The 19018-nt window shown below is 35.3% G+C and overlaps 1 protein-coding gene across 2 annotated transcripts in view; it reads right to left on the bottom strand.

Annotated features, from left to right (window-relative positions):
* The window catches only part of LOC145672537 (CDK5 and ABL1 enzyme substrate 2), a 137482-nt gene that overhangs the window by 29280 nt on the left and 89184 nt on the right, over positions 1–19018 (bottom strand). The window contains exons 3-5 of one of the 2 annotated variants that reach the window (XM_081741696.1): positions 14570–14759; positions 5493–5616; positions 2216–2352 (exon numbers count right to left, since the gene is read on the bottom strand). In XM_081741696.1, coding sequence (XP_081597822.1) covers positions 2216–2352; positions 5493–5616; positions 14570–14759 — 451 coding nt within the window. The remainder of the gene's footprint in view (positions 1–2215; positions 2353–5492; positions 5617–14569; positions 14760–19018) is intronic. The other variant, XM_081741700.1, reaches the window with a different exon arrangement.

Here is a 19018-nt window from a genome sequence, read left to right as displayed (position 1 = left end):
ATTCTAACCCTACAATGAATGTGAACTCTCATTTTCGTTTCGAAAGCATTATATTATCGTCCTTTGTTGGAACTATGCCAAATAAAGACAACCTATTTCAGATATTTATCAGGTATGAGTTAAAAACACAACCTACTCACAGTGATAGAACATTTTAAAATAGACATGTGCAAGTTAGAACAAGGAGTTGGCCGATCACGGAGGACTTACTAGCGTCGAGGGTTGTACGAAACATTGCATAACATTTTCACAAGAATTGAATAACCATATTCAACGAAAAAACTAGTTCATCGTACAGTAATCACAGGGACATACAAACTGTTATGATGGTAACCAAAATATTTACTAAAGAAATTCAGAAAAAAATATTTACTTAGCGTTTTTGTGGGAAACTTGACCTTCCATGTTCTGAATAGTCTGAATAAATTTTACGCTACGCGATCGAGAGTGGGAAAAATTTTCAATTGAGTTTAAAAGACTGCATAAGAAATACATTTTCAACAACGGGGTCAAGTGAGCCTGATGAAAGGATTCAATGAACGGTCGGGGTTTGGCCCAGAATCCGACTGTTGCTCATAACTACTTTAAAAGAACATAGAGTCATTGTAAGCAGGGCTGGATTAAGGGGGTCCCTGGGCCTCCAGGTGGGCAGAAGCTCCACTCTGATAAAAATCTCAACTGGTTATCTAAAAAGAATCATGAAGATACAATCATCATTACTTCTGTTCGCCGTTGCGGTTTAACATTATAATTTCGGTCACTTGCGCTGCAGTCTTCTATGGTCTACTGAATAAGGATAGGTTATGAATTATGATGAATAAAATCGAAATGATCGAAATTATAAACTGAAACTGAAATAGAGATCACAACTAGGTTTAAAGATGTTGATTTAAAAAGTGTTTAACTTAACATGACTGTACCTATTAATTGCATCGAAATTATTTCTTAATTTCTAGCTTTGTTTCTCAATTTTCCTTAAGTCTGCTGGAAAAATTTTTGTTAACTTCACTAAACATTTTAGTTATTTTTCCAATACTTCACACATTATTATTTTGAAAATAATCTTATTGTCAATAAAGTAAGATGTATCAGGTTGTCGGAAAAGTCATGACGCACTTGGTCTATGTTTTACAACATGTATTTCATTACACAAAAATACATTTCAATCAATGATATATTGCCCATTTTGCTCAATAACCTTCTATCCTTTCAACAACCTGCAGAATTCCTCGTTCATAGAAGAATTTGATTTTATCTGCGAAAAACTGAAGGTGCTGGTTTACAGCCTCATATACCATGCAAGGACTGTTGAAGAGAGCGAAACAAGTGGAAGTCTGACAGTGCAAGATCGGGCGAATATGGTGGGTGTGGCAATAATCCTATCCAAGCTCCAAAAGTTTTTTGACGGGTGATCGAACTTGCGTTTGATTTTGCATTGTCGTGATGGAACACGATCCCTTTAAGATTCACAAGTTCCGCCCATTTCTCGATGATGGCTTTGTTCACATTTTTCAACTGTCGACAATACGCTTTGGAATTGATTTGTAATGTATTCGTTTCTTCAGATGATCGCGAACAGTTGAGTGATGAATATTCAATGTTTCTGCAATCTCCCGTGTCGTACAACGATAGTTCGACTCAATGTCTTTATTCGATTGTCTTCAACCTCGGTTTGTCTTCCTGACCGAAGCACTTCGTTGAGATCAAAATCTCCAACACGGAATTTCGTGAACTAGAGTTGGCACTGATTTTCGTGTAGAGTATTGTTACCGTAAACTTCACGCAACTTTTCACAGGCTTGTTCCGCGTTTTTCACTTTCCTGAAGAAAGAAAAAAAAAAAAAAAGAGGAAACAATTTTTGGTCTTCCATCTCCCATGTGTTGTCAAATCTGTAAAACCAAACCAAACAAAGAGCAATATAGTACACACTGACGCTCAACCTTTCAGCTATTGATGACAGAACAATTGCATGGATGCGAATAACTCTAGTACTTCCACAAATCAATACTTGTCAACTATTACCAAAATGTGTCATGATTTTTCCGATAACTGGATATTAAAAAGGTTTCTTTATAATAGGAATATTGTATATGCACTGTAATTTGCATTAGTCCAAATTGATTCAGACGATTGTCATATTTTACATGTCTGAGCTACATGTGATTAATTTAGGCAGAGCCTGATACATAGAAAGTTCAGAATATGTCGCACTCACCTGGCTACCACGTGATGTTTAAACGAACCTTGATGACTATGAGGCATGTCCATGGATTCACTACCACCACCTGCGGTGTACTTTCTTTCCCTGAAGAAATGACGTGAAGGTACCAACAGCTGACCATATGATATCTCCTAAAATATGCATCAATAGAAAGTAACTGAAATTCACACCAAACAAAAGCCAATTTACAAACATTTATATGAAATTTAGTGACTAGTTTCCCTTTAACGTTCGTTGACCATATTATTAGTACAGAACGAACTTCAATGAAACAAACTAAGAAACTTACTCATTTTCACAACATTGTGTGTTTCGTTAAATTGTTCTTGGGCGCAAACATTTGTCCACAAAGCTCGAAGTCCGCTACAGGGTTTGTACAAAAGAAACTGCGCTCGATATGAAAGAGCTTCGTGATTCCAGTGACATCCCTACACCTATATGTGATTGGGGTGAATTGATAAATTCAGTAGTTATAAACATATCGATTCTTTGTATGAAGAACTAAGGTTATGAAATCAATAAATTTCAAATAAAAGATAGGTAAGTACTTTGTGGCTCCAGTGACACCTATTTGTGATTAGAGTCAATTGATAAATTCAGTAGTTGTAAATAGATATGTTCTTTGTATGAAAGAACTAAGGTTATGAAATCAATAAATCTCAAATAAAAGATAGATAAGTACTTCGTGGCTTCAGTGACACCCCTACTTCTATTTGTGATTAGGGTGAATTGATAAATTCAGTAGTTGTAAATAAATCGATTCTTCGTATGTAGAACTAAGGTTATGAAATCATTAAATCTCAAATAAAACATAGGTAAGTACTTCGTGACTCCAGTGACATATATTTGTGATGAGAATGAATGGATAAATTCAGTAGTTGTAAATAGATCGATTCTTTGTATGAAGAACTAAGGTTACGAAATCATTAAATCTCAAATAAAACATAGGTAAGTACTTCGTGACTCCAGTGACATCTATTTGGGATTACAGTGAATTGATAAATTCAGTAGTTGTAAATAGACTCTTTGTATGAAGAACTAAGGTTACAAAATTTAAAAAAAAATCATATAAAAGAATAAATCAAGGAAAGAAAGGAGAAGTAACCCTGTCATACTCTCAGAAAACCGAGAAAGCTATTATGAGGACAACTCTTTGGAATAATCAGGGAAAGAGACGTCTCACAAGAGCATTACAAAGAAGACTGAGGAAAAAATATCTACTAGTCCCTGTGCTTACATACAGTTCACAGTGAAAATTAACTAGTTGGCCAGTAGTGGTTTGTATCCTGTGTTTCACATAGGACTTTAGAGTTACAACTAATGCAAGGCTCATGGTTTACACATATATTTCACTATTAATGATTACTTTTATCTTTGTAATGAACAAACTAATAAAGTTTGTGTAGAAAATCAAGACTAATTGTATAAGTACTCAATTACGCCTACAGTTCTTACCTTTAGAAAAGACCTACCACTATCGTTTTCAAAGGAAATCTAATGAGATACTATGTAACAATTATGCCTACCTGATCAATAAATACTTTCCAATGAAAAGTAGATAGGTAAATAGTTTTTTTCTATGTCAATTATTAAGAAAACTGTTTATTATTGTTTGTTTAGATGACACTGAAAAGTTATCTGTTGAGTAAACAGATAATATTAAACATCATTCAAAAGATAATTTTATTAGATGTTCATAACCAGATAAGTTGTTAAAGTGTCAAGGTAAAGTCGTTTTAAAGCAGCATCTTTTATTTTTAGAAATCTACTTGAAAGAAATATAAAAAATAATTCTTCTTAACCAAAGGTCACTTTATTCTTTCATCAAATAGACCCGAGTTCGATATCCGGCGGGAGCTCATGTGCTCCGGATAACACGTTAAGCTGTAGGTCATGTTTCATATAGCCTCGCTGCTGAACGGGGCGATAGACTAAAAGTCAAATCAAGTCAAGTCAATCTTTCATCAAAATGTAGGTACGCTTGAATTTGTAACCTCGAAATTTTTCTCGTTTTATTGGATACAACTAGAAAATTTAGTCAAAAGTAACCGTATTTGCTGTTAAGAAAATAAACAGCCTACGAAAGGCAGTAAATGGACGGTCAATCAAGGATATTATATATATATATATATATATATATATATATATATACACGAGCGGGTGTAAGTATATAACTAGGTTTTGGCTTTGTTCCAAGAGGTTACTAGTTTCAATCTTGAGATCTGATGTCTTGATTAGAGTTTTACAGAGAATTTCTCACGCCTATCACATGAGTGCAAGAACGGTATCTTAGTTTGATGTCCTATTTGACAGAAGGTATCTTTTCTTTCATCTCCTTGCAATATCAATGAATTCTTACTCGCAATTGGCCAAACATTTCTTCATATTGTTTAATCGAAACTACTCTATAAACTGAGTTTCATTTTCTACCTGGCTCTCCACTAACAAATGACATGTACATGCAGTTTCTATTTCAAATAAAATTTACAATGACCTTAACACCAGCTATGTATGAAACTCTGTTATTATCTAATACATGAATGACAATCTTAGGGTCAGAAAAGTCATTTTATGCTTTTTGCATTGAAGTATAAATAATTATTTTTAAGAGACTGACATATTAAAAATAATTCAAAATTTACAACTTTTCTTTTGCTTGTTTTCTCATAAATGAAATGAGATAATGAAATGCAACTTATCACAATCACAGATAATGTTATTCTACAATAGAAAATATGAACCTGAAGAATTTTCAGTGTTGCCAGAATAACATTCCCCCAAAATCTAAGTTAAGGCAGCGACTAGAGGAACGAACTCAATACATTTGATTACGTATCATGTTGTTTTGGTATCCTGTGAACTACTTTTTATATAATATGATTATTTAATTTTAATAACAGTATGTTAAAACTATTTTGTTTATTACAAACTAAATACAACCATTATTTAAGAAGTAGTTCACAGGATACCAAAACAACATGATACGTAATCAAATGCAGTTCGTTCCTCTAGTCGCTGCCTTAACTTAGATTTTGGGGGAAATGTTATTCTGGCAACACTGAAAATTCTTTAGGTTCATATTTTCTGTTGTAGAATAACATTATCTATGATTGTGGTAAGTTGCATTTTATTATTTCCTTTCACTTATGAAAAGCAAGCAAAAGAAAAATGGTAAATTTTGTATTATTTTTAGTGTGTCAGTCCCTTAAGGACATAAAAAGAAGGAAAACTACTGACTTTAACCCCTAGAAGATAAAAATATTGTCTATACCTGTCCATCTTGTCCTCTTTCTAAGCCTAAGAGGTCAAAAGGATCAAGACCATCATTTATCATGGACAGAGGGCGAGCACCAGAGGCATGTCTTCTTCTAGCCACATCTTTCTTAGGATCACATCTACGATGAAAATAATAATAAGACTGAAATTTATGGAAATACATTTTTGCGAAAACAGAATAATAATGCTAGATTTTTCTAAGACAGGCGTGGCTCTTCTTTTTTTTTTTTAATTTTGAGGTTTATTTTTCATTTCAGAAATTACTGGCGGTCTATTTATGTTAATATCTGGTTACATTATTGGCAGGTCACTTGCTGCAACTGAGAATCTTCCATACTCCATGGTCTTCCGCTAACCTCTTCGTCTTCACGTACGGTTTTTTGAATATCATCCATTAATTGTAGTCTTCTTCGCTCCCTCCCTCTCTTTCCTCCCACCATATCATCTAGCACGTCCCTCATGATACAGTTCCTTCTTAGCCAATGTTCCAACCAGTTCCTCTTCCTCTTCTTAATAATATCTAAAATTGTTCTTTTCTCCTCCACCATTTTTAGTGATGTCAAATTAAAATGAATGTGAGGGCCATTATAATCGTGTTTAATAGTGAGGTGGAGGGCCACAGCTTTTAAAAAAATTTAAAAAAACGAGGGAGCGAGAGAGAGAGAGAGAGAGAGAGAGAGAGAGAGAGAGAGAGAGAGAGAGAGAGAGAGAGAGAGAGAGAGAGAGAGAAAGAGAAAGAAAGCTGAGTTATTTATTTATTTTTTACCTCTCCTTCCACCTTCCTCGCACCCTATTTAGGAATCTGAGATTCACAATACTCACGTAAGCAGCAATATGTTCTCTCACAAAAAATAACTTATATAATCCAAAAGTGAGGTTTCCTGTAAATAATGCACAGGAAAGACATTTTGTTTCGAATAAAGGAATGAGTTTTTTTTTTAAAAAAAAAAAAAAAGACTACGATCTTACGACTATTATGAATTAATAAAAAAAAAATACATTTATAACATTTTATTACACAAAAGTACTACTAAAATGATTACTAAGTATAAAGATTCTTATTTAAAGCTCTATTTGTTCTTATTCAAGTTGTACAAATTGAACTGCTTTATACTGGTTATTTTATTGGAATTAATCAACTTCTTTATCGCTTTCAAATCGAAAAATGAAATGAAATCTCGAAGTTTTACGTCCCAGCCGTCTAGGCTAAAGAAGATGGTGACGATGAGCAATGAAGGGAATGATGGAATGAAGACAGTGGGAGGAAACGGGAGAACCCCGAGAAAACCCACGCACACGGTATTTGTCCATCTCAAAGTTCACTTAGCGTGAGCTGGGATCGAACCAAGGATTCCATGCATCAGAGGTGAACGCTCTACCACTGAGCCACCGCGTTCCCCCGCTTTGGAATCGATAGTGCAAGGACAGTGTAAGAACATATCACCACAGACTATTTCTTATTATGACTTATCAATTGACGCGTTGGCCGTTCCCAATCTACGACAAAATCTATTTCGGATGAAATTCATCTTTGGAACAGAAATCTTCGCCGGGCAATTTCCCCTTCCCTCTGCGGAAGGGAATTTTATTGTCATGATTCTGTTTCAAAATATTATACCAAAACAACGTATTGGAAAAGAAGAATCAAGTTATAGTATAACGAAAAACTGTACAATACAATGCCATAAAATATGCTTATCGAATAAGTATGATAACGTTTTGGAACATACATATTCTTTGGAACATACATTTCTTCTAATATTTTTAAAAAAAAAAATATGGAAGTGTTTTTGTTGCAAGGGTAAATGAACCTCCAGACGTCAATTCCAATCAATAATGGATGAGCACTGGAATCTTTCATTCCTAAGTTGCACACTGAATAATTCAGGGAAAGAGCTCGGGGAATTTATCCTAGAAAGAATCGACTTCTTTAGAAAGCTTCATTGTCTCAACGCGTTCAGAAAGAAAGTATTACAAAAATCGTCGTAATTGTGGACTTAAGACATTTTGAAGTTTATTTTCAATTAATTAAAAAAAAGTATTGCTATAGACCAATCATTACCAACTAGATGTTTTGTGATGTCAGATTTCTGCTCATATTCTCAGCAAACCACACAAAAAGGGTGCAAAAAGAAGACTATAAATTTAGCGTTAGGGTCTAATAGGTCACAGTGGTGACAGGCAATCAAGGCGTAGTCGATAGTTTTACACATACAAAATTAGTGGATTCATGGTTTTTACACTCCCACAGGGGTAAAAGTAGATCTGAGAAGGTAGGAGGATGCATGACGTTACGCCGTCCCCCGTGCCTATCTTTGTCCATTGTATTTTTTTAGGAAGTGGAGGAATGACGTACTCCCGCGTTCCCTCTCACTTTAACCCTGTCCTGCTAACACTTATTTTATTCCATTCCATCTCCCTCTATTCTTCTCAACCAGTTTTTTGTGTCCTGGCTCGGATCGCAAAAGACCGCTCCTACATCAGACTGTTAGCCTGTTGGAAATGACTATTATAGACCCTATGTAAATTATTTTAATTATTTTTGTGTTTAGTTGGCTATGATTGGCAACTTACCAACTCTTCTTTATTTATAGCTCCATTCTTAACGTAACGTTATCCATTTCAAGAAAAACTGAAAGTAGCCAGGGCAGACGCTTCATTATCAACCTAAAAACAAATATTCGCTTTCTTCTGTACTGATACTTGTACACAATTCTATGTAGCATGAGAAGCAAAACATGTACCATGTTGAACAAGTAACAAAAATGCCTAATTAGTTCCACTTCTGAACATCTCAAGGAGACTCCGTTACTTACCTTCTCACATCAAAGACGAAGATGGCACAATCAGATGGATGTTCTTTACTCTTCTTTTCTTTTCACAGCAAAAATAAAACCAGAATGATGTGAGAAGTGACCTTCTTAATGATACCATACTCACAAGTTAATGGAAGCAATTGACATGGATTCTTACGACAAATAGGTTGTCACGTTACAACAACAGATGACAATAATTGAAAGAAGTTTGAAGGCTATATTGATTATATTGATTAAGAGTATTCACCAAACTCTCCATCATTAAAAAAAAAAAATCATTCAAATGGTAAAAGTACACACGCTAGACTACATTTGTAATTTATACTGATTTGGGGAGGAAGAATCAAATGGAACTAATGTTAAACATATTCCCCAATGGAATGGTGAAAAAAAAAATACCTCAAATCTTTCTTTATATCTCAGACAGATGATAAAAAAGCAATTCCTTGAATATATCATACTAGCAGAATGCCCGTTCTTCGCACGGGGAGAACTAACGGGGGAAGAATTTGGTTTTCAAAGGCACCGGAAATGTCATTGTTCATCTCAGCGACCCCGAAAACTATGGATTTCCGACACTATCGGCGGTCATTTTCGATCATTTTTATATATCTCTCCCTCATCTAAGTTGCGCCGTCAAAGTGAAATGATACAAACATCCCAGGCCGAACTTTATCTATGTTGAAAATTTGATCGAAATCGGTTGGGTGGCTCAAAAGTAAGTCACAAATATCGTCACTTTCATTTACATATTATATATATTATATATTGGCAATGGCTTTCATGTACTTTTTTTTCGTCCTTGGTTCAAAGCAGGAGAGACATGTATAATAACATTTCCTTCGGGAAAAAGAATCTTCGCAGTTCACGTTCAACGATTAATTGAACTAAAATAGATTCGATGAATAAATGATACACCCATTCACTTTGAACGCGTCAACTCTTTTTACCTTCTAGAGTCTAAAGTAAGCACTTCTCGTCCTGTGTTATTGTTATTATTATGTTTATTATTATTTTAATCCCAGAAACTCTTATTGTTATGAGGAGATCGGCCTGCGAATCTTATCCCAGGGAGATTTCGATCTATGAGTCTTGCGCCAGCAAGATTTTGGCACACGAGATTTTGGTCAGGTGAAATTTTGGGTGACGATGTTTCTACCGCAAGCTTTTAATGTAACCTTATTGACAAAAATATTACTTTGAAAAGAATAATGTATAGGGTATTGAAAAAATAACTTAAATGTTTAGAGAACTTAAAAGTAACATTTATTCATAGGAATCTTAAAGTTAAGAAAAAAAGGTAGAAATTTTTAAAAAAATGTATGTGGAACCTTCTTACTAATTCAGGGTGGCCATACTTTTTTTCTTCTCATAAGCTAAATACAGATTTTAGTTGAGAATGTAAGTGAATATTGTAAAAAAGCTAAGGAAGTCTTCGGAATAATGAAGAAAATGCTAAAGAAAATGATAGAGCAACTTTAACCCTGCAATTAATAGATACAGCCATTTATAATTAAAGGATTCATTCTTTAACCAACGCCTTTGCAGTTCTAGTTTATAATTTCGTTCATTTATATTTATTCATACCCTATCCTTATTCTGCATCAAATTACTTTGTATCTACATCCTCTGTCCTACTAGACGCTCGTTCTTCAATCTTTTTTCTGTAATGCTTTTGTAAGACGTCATCTTCCCAAATTATTCCAAACAGCTGCCTTCACAATAACTCTCAGATTTTCTGAGAGTATGACATTAATTCCTACTTTTTCTTTCTTTGATTTGTTATTTTAATTGAGATTTATTGATTCGTAAACTTAGTTCTTCATATTGCGAATCCGTCTATTGACAAAGTAGTGAATACATCACTTCAACCTCATCAGAAATAGATGTGGATACCTCTGTTGTAAAAATTATTACACCACCACGAATTTTGAATGCTAGCAGTTGGAAGTAAAAACTTTTTATGTCCTATATACTTAATCGTTCCAAAAGGAGTATCACTGGAGCCTTGAAATGAAATGAAATTACGTCCCACGGTTATGACGGCTAGGCTAAAGGTGACGGTGATGATTAGAAATGAAGGAAATGGTGGAATGAAGAAAGTGAGAGGAAACTGAAGAACCCCAGGAAAACCCACGCACATGGTGTTTGTCCACCACAACGTTCACTTGGGGCGAACTGGGATCGAACCAAGGACCCCATGCACCAGAGGTAAATGCTCTACAACTGAGCCATAGCAGCCCCTACACCGGAGCCACGAAAGCTCAGTAATATTTACCTCTGCACACAAGTTTCTTGTGCTCAAACCCTGAAATAGACTGAGTTTTGTGGACAAAAGTTTGCGCCCACTAATTGAAAGAAACGCACAGTGTTGTGAAAATGAATACTTTAGGTTCTTTTGAAGTTTGTCTGTACTTGATGAACGAACATTAAAGTTAACAGAATTTCATATCAATGTTTGTAAATTATATTTTATTTGGTAAGAATCTCAGTTACTTTCTATTAATATATATTGTAGGGGCAGCTGTTGGTATTGTACCTTCACGTTACTTCTTCAGGGAAAGAAAGTACACCGCAGGTGGTGGTAGTGAATCCATGGACATGCCTCATAGTTGTCAAGGTTCGTTAAAATATCACGTGTTAGCCAGGTGAGTGCGACGTCTAAACTGTCTCCTCTGTCTAAACTAATCCACGTGTAGTGTAGACTATCTAAAATACAACAATCATCTGAATCACTTTGGACTAATACAAATTACAGTGTATATGCAGTGTTCCTTACGAATAAAGCTTTTATCATTACTTGATTTATTGAAGATACGATTACTTTGAAAAGAATAATGTACAAAGTATTGAAAAAATAATTAAAATGTGTATTTAGAAATTAGAAATAACAAAATTTTCATAGTGAAACTTAAGGAAAGTTAGATGAGGCAAGAAATTAAGAAAAAAATATGTATGTATGTGGGGTATTTCTTATATAATCCAGGGTAACCATACTTGTATTTTTTTTATAAGCTAAATACAGACTTCAGATTTTTTTTTTGCGAAAAGAGAGGAGGAAGAATTAGATTTGTGAGCTTTCGGCAAGGGCCACTTGCGAAAATAAAAGCACCATACTACAACAAACTAAGGAAATCTTATAAAGTTTTTTTTTTATGATAGTGTAAGTTAAATTCTGCAATTAATAGGTAATGCCCCTTTAAATCAATATCTTCAAACCTAGTTGTGTTATAATTTCGGCCATTTCAACTCATCAAAGTAATTCATACCATATTCTCATTTAGCGTCAAATTACTGCATATATTTTCACGAACTATGAGAACAAACTTTGCAGGGTGATTCTACAAGCGAAAGCAAAACAAAAAGTCCCTATCAACGCATGTAGTTCAAAGAGACGGGCTTCCGAAATCGTATAAAAATTAACTTTGTAAATATTGCCAAAACATCCCCATTTTAATTTGTTCTGTCCAAAAATCCACGTTTCCGAATTGTGGTGCATGGTATTTCCTCATTAAGGAAGAATTTTTTTTTGGAAATTCTGGGATTCAAACGTGAGCGTAAATGAGCTTTATGGGATTACTGATCATGATTACCTACAAACGATAATTTGTTTGCGTGACGCCAATATCTCATGGCGAATGATGTAATACCTGGTATGTCGTGGCTAACGAGAAGACATGATATGTATTATTGCGTATCACCTACAGGAAGGGGAAGTGCTTGTTGCTTTGAATGGGTCGACAAAGTATGGGATTACGAACTTGAATTAAAATCAGTACGGACGTCCCTGTGGCAAAAGGGGGCGTATCCCCCCCCCCCAGAAAAAAAGTTGGGCATCTATGAAACTAGTGTATGAATCGATGTAGGGATGTATACAGGTCCTGAGGATCCGGACCGTTGTCGAAATTTCGACTTGTCTGATGTAGTTTTAGGGTTATTTTACATATAATTTACACTTATATTGAATTTCGTCACCTAATCTCAAATTAATTCCTGTATACGTGCCTGAATCGATGTGTTCAAACGAAAATCTATACAATAGGATTTGTCATTCGAATCTAATACATGCATATTTCTTTCTTTCTTTTTTAAATGAGATTCATCTGGAGTTGAAATCATTCGATAATGAGAGAGTATAATTATCTCCCCTGCCTCCATTTTGTTGTTGTCAGTGTAGACCAGGGACAGGGTACTATTTTTCTGTTTTAAAGGTCATATTGACAATGCATATTTCCCAAGATATAATGTCGCATATGATAGTTTCGAACATACCCAATTTTTGTAATTATTTTACAGTTATAGAGTTGTATATTTTCATGTAAATGATTAATAATATATTAAAAATATAAAGTAAGAAAATATATCATTCATTTACTTTTTCAGAAGTATATTTTGAAAGTCTTCTTATATAATTTAGCCTAACATTTTTCACAACAGCGACATAAGATCACACTTCATGACTGTGGAAGGTTGCAGGTTCCCTACCCCTGGTGTAAACCATTAAAATACAAGATTTACAAAAAAAGTTGCCAACAACAAAAAAGTCGAACGTGTGTTTTTCATATTTTCCAAAAGCAGTCTAATTTTTTCGTTGCAAGGATCACCAGATTTGTTTTTTTATTTTTATTTATTTATGTTTTAGTTATTTATTTGTAGTGTGCTTCAGATTATTCTTTAAGATAACTGGAGAGTCATAGATGACACAGTAAAACAATGATGGCACTGTGAAAAAAAAGAAAAAAAGAAATATGCTAAACTAGTGAAAGAGAACAAAGTCAGAATGATCGCACAAGAATCGAATCCACAACTTCTTAATTTCATATGTTGCCAGGGGAGAGAGTCAAAGACGTCTCCCGACATAATACTTCCACGTTTATTATTAGCGTATTACTATACAATTTACCTAAAAAAAAGCATATGTTTCTCAAACTCTCCCCGTGCCCTTTCCCAGTGACTCTCCTAAGACGTGTAGTAACATTATCTCACTACACTACTGCACTGTACTAGCTCCAAATCTTCCATAGCACTACCACCACAAAAAAGAAACCCTATCAATAGATTGATCCCGTCCCACGCTAACCCAGTCGGAATTGTAATTACCGTCATTTTAACGTAAGATCCAATTTTATATCACTCTCCTACCTTCTTCCTGGCCTACCAAAAGTCCTCCTCAAGGACTTCTTAAATATAGTCGTTTGATAGTAGTTCTCCACCGATTATACAGTAGCAGTAACTGATCACTTCTTACAACGTATTATCACGAACTCAGTGTATTGTAAATGTTCATGTCAATCACCTACAGCTATTCCACTCAACTGAAAACTCAATAACTGCTAAACTAATAGTCTTACTCAAGCCTTTAAGGCTAAGTCTGTAGGCCTGCACAGGCTTGCATTTACACGGCTGCAGACCTAACCAAGGCTATACAAAACTTGCTACTTCCTCGATAGCAACCTTCCTTCAGATTTGTCAATAATACCTACATAAGACTGCACATTTCTCATGTTACTCATAGTGTCTGATGAAGCCAAAGTGTTATTGGTGAAACTGTAACACGTATGTAGTTTTTTATGTGAATATATTGTTTTGCTCAGCAAATAGTTTGTTTGTGTTCAAATAATACCTAATATAAGAGTAACCAATTAATACACCTGTCAAGTATGGCTTAAAATTTACACTTCGCAAAACCATACACAGAAAGAATCTCTAAGGTTAAGTCTAACACTCAAAGATTTTGTGCTGACTTCGTTCTTGTATCTGGTCTAAGGGTATATAGATTTATACGTCAAGGCTATCTGAACTCGAAGCATGATATAAAATTCATACTTGGCAAAGCCATACACAGGAGAATCTCTAAGATTAAATCTATCGAGGGGAAATTACGGGCAAACTTAGATTTATCGTGGCCGTGCTTGCTTGCTGGGTAGTGTCAAGCGACTTATGGCTCACCCTATATAGAGTTTTATATTTAACCCTACGCTTATTTCTGTACTTTTTTTTAAAAAAAAAAACCTAGACTTTGGGATTTTAAGTCGTAAAAGTTAGTGGAAGAATTACACAGAAATTAATTTATATCAGGAACAGAAAGAGAGAGTGCTGTCTCGATATCAATATTTATAGACACAACATGAACAGCATCGATTGCTCCCTGTTAGCAGCAAACTTAACTTCCTGCACGGCATGTCACACCTTTGCATGCAGTGCTGTTCATAACAAAAAAATCAATACATCATCAAGATCAACATGATGTACTTACTTGCCCATCCGATACGGTTTGTTGTATGGCAGTGAGGAAAACACAAGAAATGGAACTTTCTTTGAGGACACTAATACAAGTCTTTCATCAAGGAACTGTTGATCTTTGGCTGATTCCAAAAATCGAACGTCTTTAGCAGAATATCCGGAAGAATCGGATACATGACTGGAGTTCGGTTTCCCGCGACCCACTGAAAAAAAAAAAAGAAAAAGAATATAATGAAGATATTCTAAGTAAACACGGAAACATATTACAATAACATTTAATTTTTGCGAGAGAAGTCTTGTCAACTGTCAAGAACATATTATCACTAAATTATTAAGTATATCAGTGTAGACCTCACTCAGACTATATTTGTACCTGTAGTTCACAATCCACGACCTAGCCCTCCGGCAAACTTTCATAATCTTTTGGATCATTGTTCGGAACAATTTACACGAAAAAGGGAAATCTACAGAGACCCATGTCTCCCTGATCCCAGCCAGCTTCGGAAAATGCTTTAGCAATCCAGCTGGTTAAATCTGATATCTATTAGCAACGTTGTCTTCTAGTATATACTGTTGACATGCAAGACAATTTTGGTAAATTGAATAATCAGAACTGACATGTTTTCTGTTTTCCCGGACTGCAAATCTTTTCCTATGTTTTACATGGCTGAGATGCATATAAATTTTTTTCTCGCGCTATCCTAGCCAATTGTATTGTTTGCCACAAGGAAGCGGGTGAGGGTAAATTTACATCGAAGTTGCATCATCCGAGTGTGACGTATTGTCACGTGGTATTATTATGGGGCTCAAGGTGGAAAAAACTAGCCCTGCGGGCATGGGCGGCGATTGTTTTTGTATGTATTACTGGTTCATAGTAAAAATGGTGCCATATATTTGCCGTTCCGTGAGTACGTATTGGTTGTCTTCCCGTGGAGTAAAGAAAACTACAAGAATTGCGTTTTAATTGCCACAGAAAATAACCCCAAATTAACCTATTGGAGCACAACAATTTCAGCATATTTTCACTTCTTACAAGGGCTCGATATGTTAGTCAGCCACTTTGAAACTAATTCAGAGAGCATTTCGCGAAAGAAAAAAAAAAGTCTTTCTCAAGTTATTTTTAATTGCACAAAAATTGACAGTTCCTATAATGTCTATTCTTCTTTCTAAAGTAAGGGAAAAAAGCGTGATAAGAAATAACTTCTATATTTTCCATTGTTTTGTAGTGTAATATATGAGTGAAGTGGTGTGTTTGGGATGTACGAGTGTACATACAATTAAATTTAGTGAATTCAACATAATTCTAGGTTTTAGGTTATTTTGTATAACTGGAGTATGGAGTGATTCTAAGCATTTTTGTGTTTTGATTAGCTCCAAGAAAGTGAAAATTGCACCTAATGGCAACGAATATGTTTCGGGAAGTTGCAAAAGCAAATATTTCTTTAAATGTCGTAGCATATGCTTGTAGTATTTACTGTCTTTCATTTTCTACGAGTAATACCATATACCTAATAGCATGTGTGGAATTAAAAATTAAGTTGTTCATTAATCCCTGTTTGAATATGACTTTTGAAAACAAGCATCATTATTTATTACTATGATTAATATTATCTTTTCTATTTATTTGTTTTGCAAATTTGTTATTCAATAATCTGGTCACACAGTTTTCCAGACAGAATTTTAAGATGTTCACGAGCAAGGAACAAATCTCTTCTTACATCTTCGCTGTTTAACAGTACAAACTGCTAGTACCTACTTGGCGTTGGTCTTGTCAATTTACTTAATAAAATATGAAATACGACACACGATATTTTAACTGAAAAAGATAGTATCCTATTAGTTATACAACCTTTCGTCAAACAAAATATTAGAAACAAGCAGGAAAACCAACATTTATATGCAAATATTCAGATCATGTCTTGCCCCCCCCCCCACTTTTAACGTCCAACCGCCGCCACTGCCTGCGGGGCTTCTAACCCCCTTCGCTCGCTAACGCTCGCTCAGCTATGTTTAGTAACGTAAGTAAATCACTTTTTATGTATTATATATTACGTTCAAGGGCAAATAAGTATTATTTTTATCTTATTTTAATGATAAAAGTGTTATTAAAATTTTTAAAAATAAAAAAAATTAAAAACTTTCCCTGGGTCGGATTTCAACCCACCCCAAAAGCGATTTCAACTAGTAGCCTATGCGCTAGCATGGTCGACCACGAGAACCGACAGCAGTTGGCGTTTGATTTGTGCTATATGTATTACGTGGCGAGGAACGGAATACTTCGACAAATTAGAACCGTGTACTTCGCTCCTATGGCTAGGATCAAGCATGATTTAAAAAATACGTGACTGAGATCCCCAAATATTAAAAATCTCTTATCTACAGAGAGACAAGCATTCTGCATTTCAGATTATTATATTATTACGATGACTAAATTTACTACTTTTCCTGGTTTATGCGTAGTAACATTCTTGAAATCAAGAAATGAGTCGAACCTTCTGTTGTAGACTTAACTGATTTTTAGCAAGGGCGTCAGTGCTGCCAATTTGGAAAAATATATCGCTAAATTTAAGGATTTAACTTTCAAGGTAGCAACAAAAAATCATTTTTCAGATTGGTAACTTTTAAATGATGATATGGCGACTTACAAATCCAGCGACTTTTGTGCTGTGAACAACTTGTTCTATAATAGATTAATTTTGATAATAATTTCTTTTTAGTATATGCAGTGGCGTAGGCTATTTAGGATTTTGTTTCGGGAGAGGCTATGCACAACCCGTGAATAAGCACTTATATTTTTCCTTTTGGATGCCGACAAATTTTAATAAAGTTGTGCACATAACAAATTTATTTCTGGGGGCTTGAGGCCAATAGCTACTCCCCTAAATACGCCACTGAGTATATGTATGCTTTGATAAGCGCACGCGACGACGAATTAGGCACGACTATCCCTTCACAATCCTGTTTTGTTGTGTTCCCGTGCACTTTAATAGAGGTAAATTCCACCCTTCAACAACCTTTAATTTGCACAACTTCCATTGAGAAGCACAAGTAATACAGCATTACCGTTAGCAAGTAAGACGATTAGCTGTAGCCAGGCCCGTGTCCAGAGGGGGTCTAGGGAGGGCGGCCCCCCTAAATTTTCGCTGCCCCCTAAACTTTTCACGGTAGGCTTGCAATTGAAGTATAATACGGTGTTGAACTAACTATGGTTGGATCGCCTCCCCTAACTTCAGTCGGGCCCCCCTACATTTTTGGGCTGGCTACAGGCCTGGTTGTGGCCTAAAAATGTGGGTTAAAGCAAAGTGGATGTGATTATTTCCTCTATGGACTTTTATTTTTTTTATGAATTTTTCAATTTTACACTAGGTAAATACTTTGTATTGTTAATTATGTCGAAAATATTATGGCTTCCATGTTTAGCGACTTTCCATCCAAAATTGGAGTCATTTTGTCTCTCGTTTAGCGATTTTTCATATCAAAGATTTGGTAACACTGAAGAGCGGTTGCTGGATACTGAAAGTGACATATAACATGCAAGCTACCCGCTTAGAGCTTCCTCGTTATTGAACAGTTAATACACGCGTCTTCGGCACCGGAGACCTGGATTCGATTCCACGAAGCTCATGTAGTTTGGATTTCACGTTAAGCTGTCCATGTTTCATACAGCCTCGATATGGAAAAGAGACGTTAAATTCAAAACATAAACAAACAAACTGCTCGAATGCTGAAGATTCCGCTGCGTATCGTCAATCAGGTGATTTCAAAACAGCACGAAACTGTGTTAGACCACGTTCCAATTTACAACTGAAATCTGTAACTCGAATGGTGGAAAAGAACAGTTGAGAAAGTATTTTCCCCTGTCTACAAGTAACTACCTTCCGGAAACTACTCACCACAGCCAGCAGTGATAAACGGAAACCGGAAGCAATAGAGATGATTGGACGACCTTCATCTTCGCAAATAAAAAGTTATGTGCTTAAGCGGTCAGATATATATCCAGGAAGCTTTATCAAGGATTCAACACAAGCCAAAAGCAACCATTATTTTCTAGTCTGATTCAATAATTTGATGATAGAAAGTATTTTAAAAGGAAAAGACATTCTTAAAATCAAAGCACTTAAGTCTTAAATAAGTTTTTCAGTTATTTTTCAATTTGCATCTTGAATGTTTTCTAATCGATCACTAAAATACACTGTGTTTGAAAAAGAACTCCCTAGTTTTAATGTGTCCTTGAATCTGTACAAAGTGACATACACTATTCTAGTTTGTGGTGTTTGATTCATCAACTCTCCAAGTTTGGTTCCCTGCAGTTGGCAGGTATGCTTGACCTTGAGACGGCACCAGTGCAGTGTTTTCCCTCTGTTTCCTCAGTTCAGTCCAGGAAGGTAGATAGGAGGGCTGGCCCAATACCTTTGCCACCCCGAAGACCAGATTTAACCCCACTGGAGTTTTTCTTTTGTGA

The sequence above is a fragment of the Thermobia domestica genome, chromosome 2 (assembly GCF_964235325.1).
Source record: "Thermobia domestica chromosome 2, izTheDome1.hap1.1, whole genome shotgun sequence".
NCBI classification, from domain to species: domain Eukaryota; kingdom Metazoa; phylum Arthropoda; class Insecta; order Zygentoma; family Lepismatidae; genus Thermobia; species Thermobia domestica.
The sequence above is the reverse complement of the archived record's forward strand: the minus strand, read 5'-3'. Positions and strand labels throughout refer to the sequence as shown.